General features: G+C 47.7%; 1 protein-coding gene across 1 annotated transcript; it reads left to right on the top strand.

The window, feature by feature from the left end:
- The first annotated feature begins 3977 nt into the window (after positions 1–3977).
- On the top strand, positions 3978–7492 carry LOC4340680 (signal recognition particle 9 kDa protein). The gene is made up of 4 exons (XM_015785776.3): positions 3978–4210; positions 4314–4382; positions 7024–7117; positions 7211–7492. The coding sequence occupies exons 1-4, from the start codon at positions 4139–4141 to the stop codon at positions 7285–7287; spliced, it is 312 nt and encodes a 103-aa protein (XP_015641262.1). The 5' UTR covers positions 3978–4138; the 3' UTR covers positions 7288–7492.
- The last annotated feature ends 577 nt before the right edge of the window (positions 7493–8069 follow it).

The following is an 8069-nucleotide window of genomic DNA, read 5'->3' as shown; positions in this document are numbered from 1 at the left end:
ATAAAACAATGCAATATTTGAAAGAAAACAATAGAGCATTTGCAATATAGGATCAACATGTTCAAGTGACAAGCATGACTTGCCTTGCTCTGCTGCTGGAGGAACCTCGGCGACTATCTCAAAGTACACCGGAGCGTCGGAGGAATCGGAATCTAGCGACATACAAAGCAAACATTGCAAACATGCTATAAGACTACTGAAACAGGGAACAAAACCATTTTTAATGGATTCTACACATTTTTCTTGATTTACTGAGACTTGAATGGGCTTAAACGGAGCTCGGATGAATTAGTTATGAATTTTAGAAGATTCACTGTGTTTATTACTATAAAAGAAAAACCTTAAATCATTTATTGCGCAATATATTCCAGGGCTGACGTCAGCACGGAGGGAGGGGGGTGCGGCGCCGACAAGCGGGGCCCGCATGTCAGCGGCGCACGGGTGGCCGGTCTACCGTGGACGGGGACCACGCGGGTGATCCACCGCCGGTCCACGGGATCGACGGCCCGGATCGGCCCGGGGCCGATCGGACGGTGCGGCGGCGACCAGGCTAGGCTCGGCTCGGCACAAAGCCGGCCGACCGGTCACGGCGACGGCGCGCGCACGCGCACGCGCGTTGCCGACGACGGCAACCGCCGGCGGAGACGGCGGCGCAAGGCGGCGCCGAAGGGCGGTGATGCTAAAGCGACGACTAACGGGCGGCGGCGCTAAAGCGGCGGCTAGGAGGGAGAGGGAGGGGAAAAGAAAAGGGAGGGGTGCCTCACCGAGGGTGGCCGGCGCGGAAGAAGATGATGGCAACGGCGACGGCAAGCCACGGGAGGACGACGTCGGCGGGCGGACGAGCTTCGGGGTGCCCTAAGGAAGGAGAAGAGAGGGATTAGAGAGAGGGAGATGGACCACGGCGACCGGAAACCATGGCCGAAGGCGGCGGTGGAGGTGGTGCTCACCCGAGTGCGAGGGAACGAAGGCTCCGGCGACGAACTTCGACGGAGGAGGGGTGGACGGGGTGGATCTCGGCCACGCGAACCCGACGGCGGCGACGGCGCGGCCTGGCGGCGACCCTAACGGCGGCTAGCGGCAGCCGGAGCAGCGGAAAAGGCGGCGGCAAGGGGTTGCACGGCGCGGGAGCGATGGGAGGCTCGAGAGAGTGCGGCGAAATGGGGAAAAAGTGAGAGGGGACGACGGCGATGCTTAAATAGGGGAAGAGGGAACCGGACGTGGCCGGGAGAGGCGGGAATCGCCGGCCGACGTGGGGAGTGGGGGAGGAGAGAGAGGCGGGATTCGAAAATCGAATCCCGGCCATCTCGGGCGCGGGCGCGAGCGGGAGAGAGAGAGGAGTGGGCGCGGGAGACGCGGCGCACGCGCGGGCGTGGTCGACGTGGCCCGGAGGAGGCGGAGACGAGGGCGCGGCGGCGGTTGCGAGATCGGCGGGAGGTGGGGGAAGGACCCGACAGGTGGGCCCCACCTGTCGGCGACCCCGGAGAGGAGGGCGGCGGGACGGCCTGGCTGGGCGTCGGCCTGCGGCCGGCCCAGCAGGGAGGGGGAAGAAGGAAGGAGGGAATGGGCCAGCGGCCCATCCGAAAAAAAAGAGGAAAAAGAGAGGAAAAGAAAAAGAAAAAGGAAAAAGGATTTTCCCTGAAATTGAAATATTGCTTGCTCAATTTTAATTGGTTAAAATTATTTCTAGAGCTCTGAAAATTCCACTAAAAATCCTGTTAATGAATTTCGACATGTAGAACTCAAGAAAAATTCCACATGTCAAATCCGATTATTATTTGCATTACTTTCTTAGGGTTTTCTCCTGATTTCACCTGCATTTTCTTGGGGTCGTTTTACAAATTAAATTTTAGGCTTGGGAGGAGAACTTCGGGGTGTGACATCCTCGCCCCCTCCCCTTCTCTCCCGTCGATCTTGAGGAGCGGTAGCGATGCCCTCCTCGTCCCTATGAACTCCGATGACAAGAGGCGGCCAACGAGCTCCACGCTCTCCTCTCCTTCATCTCTCTCTTCCTCGGCGAGCTCCACGCGCAAAGGCCGGCGCCCAACGCCTTCTTGGTCTTCCTCCACATCCCCTCCATTGCTCCCAGAACACGCGTCACCGCCGGACCTCCTCCTGCCTCGTGCCTATTGGCCTCCAGACCCGCCGCTTCACCCCACCCAGAAAGAGAGAGGAGGAAGGAAGAGAAGAGGGGAAAGAGAGAGGGTCATGACATGGATCACCCTGACATGTGGGACCCATGTGGGTCCTACACCGACTCAGCCACTACGTCGGACAAAACCGAGATCAATACCGTCTAAGGACCCAAAGTGACACAGTTTTGTAAGTTAGGGGATATTATATATTTGGTTTTTGGTTGAGGGACGATTTTATGATGAGGAATGCTAAACAAGGGGATCCCGTCAGGCCGAGATCCCCTTTCATTCACCGCGTCATCCATCGCAACAGCGCGAGACGAAGGGATTGGATTGGATTGAAGAGAGTGGTGGCGCCGTCGTCCCTCGCGTCCTCCCACCTCTCCCGCCTCATCGACCTCCGCCGCGCAGGCAGCGCTGTCACCATCGCCGCTGTCCCGGCGCATCCGTAGTAGCTCCGTTGGGGTGCTCCCGCCGCCGTGTGCAGCACCATGGCCGGATCCGGCAAGGTTGCCATCCTCCTTCCTGCTTAAACCAGCAATGCAAGCGAATGAATTTTTAGAGGGCTTGGAGGCAAGCGAGCGATGCCGTCCAGGAAGTAGCACCAGAAGACAGGCTTCTTGGACACTGCTTCCATCTCGATCGACCTCTGTCAGCGGGGCGGCAAAGCTGTCAACGACGTGCTTGTACGATTGGACCAGCCGCGGCTTGCGACCGGCGGTGGTGTTGCCGGGGAGGAAGAGCAGGTGCCAGCTCCGCTGCACGCCATCGTCGTCCGGCTGCGGCCTCAGGAGGACATTGTACTCCTTGTACTCCAAGGGATCCTCTCCTCCTGCTGTTAGGGCGCCGATGCATTGGTGGTGGTGGAGCGCCACCGGGGGAGGAATGGGCATGCGGTGCAATGGAGACGATGAGGATCATCTGATACCTCGCAAGTATCATCTGATACGTGGTAGAATAGCATGATACATTATATGTATCACGTGATACCGGCTAGGTATCATGACCAGATACCTCGCAAGTATCACCTTCTACGTGGTAAGAATCGCATGATACCTTATAGGTGTCATCTGATACCTCGCAAAATCACCTGACACGTGATAAAATCGTATGATACCTGATAAGTATCACTGATACAGGTTATGTATCAGGACCTGATACCTCGCAAGTATCACCTTTTACGTGTTAAGAATCGCATGATACCTGATAGGTATCATCTGATACCTTGCAAGTATCACCTGACACGTGGTAGAATCGATGATACCTGATAAGTATCGGGATCTGATATCTAACCGGTCGTTTTGGAACGGGATTCCGGTATATAGCAGCCCCTTTTATAATGGGTAATTTGGAACCATGCCATTATAATTTTTCAAAGTTTGAGATATGTCATCGGTATCTCAATGACATGTAGGACTCACATGAGTCAATAACATGTGGGTCAGGATGGCATATCTTAAATTTTAAAAAATTATAATGGCATGGTTACAATTTTCCCTTTTATAATTCGGTGACAAGACGAGGGACCTCTAACGTACAACCCCAGTTACGCCCCAGCTCAATCCGCTTTAGTAACCTACGAGTCGGCCCAAGGAAACTTGGGGCCCAACGGAGCGGCCCAAATAAATGGGCCCCTGCGTATGGCCATAGATGAGGCTTAATCCTACAGCCCGTATGAATTGGGCCCATGGCGACGGCGATGAGAAGGCAGCCCAATCTTTACATCCTGCAGACCACGCGGCCCGTGATGATCGAGCACAATGGAGTCGTGATCCGCCGCGTCCAAAGTACCAGACGTAGCGAACCGTGTCAAATAAAATCTGGCCCACTATCCGTCCCCTCATCGCCGCTGCTCATCTCCTTCCTCCCCCAACGCGAGTCCACCGAGACCCACCCCTGCGACGCCGCCGCACAACTCGAGCGGAGCAGTGCAGGCGAAACCCTACTCGAAGCCCGCGGCGAGCCACCGCCACCTCCAGATCCGACCACACCGCGCCGCCGCAGCGATGGTGTACTTCGATTCGTGGGACGAGTTCGTCAGCAAGTCCGTCGAGCTCTTCCGCAACCACCCCGACACCGTAAGCCCGCCACCACGATCCTCTCCTCTCCTCCCCTCCGATCCTCCCTCCCGGCTTTTCTTCCTGCCCGATCTAACCTTCCGCTTCGGTGTTTGCATCCAAGACCCGCTACGTTGTCAAGTACCGGCACTGCGAAGGGAAGCTCGTGCTCAAGGTCACCGACAACCACGAGGTACTCGGATCGAACTTACTTTTTTTTTTTCTGGATTTGTTTCGTTTAACTAGGCCACGGGCGCCTCGGCGAAAATTTGGGTGAAAATTGGCAAGTAAACGCGAACGGATGGAGCGGAATTGATCAGATAGAGAGAATTCTGGATATGTTGATTCTATTCGTTCATATATGTAACTTCCTATGGATTGATTTCGTTGTGTTTTGTGTAGATTATCGATTTCGTTGTGTTTTCTGTAGAATATTCATTGGTTGTGTGATCTGGTTATCAGCATGTGTAATACCATCCGCCGTGAGAACACTGCTTTAGCAGGGTCAATTTGCCAATTACAATGCACCTCCTGAATATGCTATGGTAGCTCTTGTTATGAAGTAGAGAATGTATAATAAACACTTATTGCATATGAAATTGGAACGGCTGCTGTTTGTCTGAGTGATGTATGATTCTGTTAATAAGTGTGAAAAGCTAAAGTAATTTATGTATTCCATTATAGTTTCCCATATATGTTCATGCTTACCTTTCCATTCTACTTTAAGACAAATAATTTGTGTTTAGGAAGTACACTTGTGCTCATCGGTTTCTTTTTATACAACAATATGCAATATGACCTACTTTATTTGATTAATTAATTATTGAAGGGTGAATGTGAGATAGGATATCAAACATATTAATTATACATCTATTTCTCTACTAGAAAAAAAATGCCCATGCGTTGCAACGGGTGAATGTTATTTTAATCTTATTATTGTTATACGGTTTAGCTAGGATGAAATTCAATGTGGGAATTCGCTTGGATATTTTTTTTTTAGAAAATTATGAGCTGCAATTAGGAGTCCGACTTTCATCTCAAGTTAGCATGCAAATTTTTCTAAAGAGATTTCTTATACGACTCCTTTTGTATTTCCAAAAGTAAACGAACCTAAAATCCGACTCAAACACGGATCTATATTTCCAAAAGCAAACGAACTTAAAAACCAAGTAAAATACGGATGACGTATCAAAATACCAGCAAAAACATCTTCAATTTTTATAATAGTAGAGAAGAGATAGAGATATATTCTAGTCCAGATTTGCAACTGTTCTATGCTTGTTTGACCCGTGGTGTGGCTGAATTTATTCATCGTTCTATGCTGCTTGTTGTCTGCTATATATGATGTTCAACAAGACAGGATTGACAGTATATAATGGATGCCTAGCTGTTAGTTCTGTGCTCTTCTGGTACTACTAGGAAAGCTTTGACTGAAAGAATGCCACAATAAATAAATCACTGTAGTGTCTTTTAACTGCACATTGTGATGCATCAGTTTTCATCAGTTTGTGGTTGAACAAGAAGGCTAGGATTTTGATATCACCATGATGAACCCTCTACTCTTTACTATAATTAGTTTAACCCAGTCAAATGGAATGAGAATATTGCCCTGAGTTTCTACTGCAAACAAGGAGCTGAAAATCTGACAGAATGTTCTTCAGCTGATTGCTCTGGCATAATTGACAACTACTTGTTACTTGGTAGTCCTTTCTGTGTGTAAATGTTTATTGTGTGTTGATGAATGCCTTGTCAATTATATTCCACACAAGACACAACCCAATAGGTAGCGCTTAATAACACTGCGAAATCATTTCTTGCTTACAGAGAATGTTAGAGCTTCTTCTGTTGCCATCTATTTGGCTGGCAGGTGTATATTGCATGGGAAAGAAAGTTTTTAGCTGTACCTATGAACCCCCTTGGCAAATACTGTGACTCAGAAGGTGTGGCGATACTAGATTTAAAATTACAATATACTAAACCATGGGGATACGAGGCAACTGACATACCATTATTTTGACAACTGCTGCACATTAGGAGCATTATTAATGTTAGCCTCATATTGTGCATGTGTGGGAAGTGGTACTCTTTTTCTTAGCATTTTCACAGCAATGTGTCTATCCAATGTTAATGTCGTACTCAACTAAGGAATTGTGAAGCTACACAGTGATCCTCTATTATGCTTTGCTGGTGTGCTTTTGATTTCTAGGGCAATGGATTGTCATAAATGGCTTTATTTTCCTTTGTTAGTTGCACAAAAGATTAGCACATGTTTTCTTTTAGGAACAAGAGTAGCAATTACAAGAAAAGCAGCGAGAACACCGAAGAGGCCAGCTAATGGACAAAGTAAAGTCTGGACGAGAGTAGCAATTACCCACGTGGCATCCACCGCTGTTGTTTCCAAGTACAATTTGTGTAATTGATAATTCGAGGAGTATTAGGCCATGATTTGTGTTGAAAATTCCAGGGCTTCGTATTTGGCTTAGGATACAGAGAATACAATTAGTTCCTGTTGTTTTCTTTTTGTAGCAAGTTTGTGTTCGTGAACTCCAACTGGTAAAACTCTAGAACAAATTTGGCCCGTAGCTAATACTACTACTTGCTTGAAATACTATTTTTATGTTTTATTGCAGTTGTAGATGTTCTGCTGGAATCTTGCAATGGATGCTTATATTATGTTGGTTGCAGCAAATTTGTTATAACATGCGCTCTCCTGTACTACTGTAACTGTTGTAATATTCCATTGTATTTGATTAAAGACATTGTATTCTGGTGTCAATTGCGTATATGTATGATCCAAATAGGAACTACTTTGCTGACCGAAATGTATACTGCAGTGCTTGAAGTTTAAGACAGATCAAGCTCAGGATGCAAAGAAGATGGAAAAACTGAACACCATTTTTTTTACTCTCATGACCCATGGACCTGATGGTATGTCTATTTTCTCCAGAGCTGCGGACATTCTATGTCAAGCCAATATAAGTGATGTTTCACTAATGTATTCCTACTCTTTACGTTGTGCAGCTGATATAAGTGATGTTTCGGGGAAGGAACAGGCAGAACAACAGCAATCAAAGAAAGGCCGGGGCAGGAGGCAGTAGTGTATTGGGTCTGTCTTGATTTTGTTCAAAGTAAATCATAACTGAAGTGGTGGATGGACATTTTGGCTCTTTGATTGCTCTCGTAATGTTCTGAAGGAGATGTGAGATATTTTGGGATTAATTCTCTTGAAAAGAACTGAGTACCTTATTACACTGTGGCCTGATCAGAAAAACAATCAAATCTTCAACCCTTACTTTTGCCGCACCTCTGTGGTTCTTTTAGTATGATATGTTGCATGATAATCTCAGAAATTCTTCGTTGTATCTTGCAAACTGCGTGGGGGTAGCAAAGCGATGTGTGGTCAGTTGATACTGCAGTTGTGAAGCAATTTGCATATGCATTCCTGCCAGATTAAAGCCGATAAAATTGGCTGTTTTTGCTGTGTGGCTCCTCTATATGCGAATCTGCCCATACATGTGGTTCACAAATATTTGTTTGTTCCTTCTTTCTTGGATTCAGAGCAGCAATATCAGGCAATATCATCAGAACGTGCCCGCTACTGCGATACGCAAATTCACCTCTGAACTCGATGCAAATTGAGTCTTCTTGAACTCGATGCGGTCACGTGCCTGAGCCAGGCATCATTCTTATTTTGATAATAATCCAGTTACTAATATTTAGTTTTATCAGATTTCTCTTCATAGTAGTAATTATCTAGGCAACATGCCCGAGCCAGGCATCATTTCTACCTTGAAAATCCAGTTACCACTCCCTCCTCTAGTCCTCTTTTTAATATGACGTTTAGTTCATTTTTATAGTTTATAACGTAAAAAATAGAGTA

This window comes from Oryza sativa, chromosome 6, assembly GCF_034140825.1.
Source record: "Oryza sativa Japonica Group chromosome 6, ASM3414082v1".
Taxonomy (NCBI): Eukaryota; Viridiplantae; Streptophyta; class Magnoliopsida; order Poales; family Poaceae; genus Oryza; species Oryza sativa.
The sequence above is the reverse complement of the archived record's forward strand: the minus strand, read 5'-3'. Positions and strand labels throughout refer to the sequence as shown.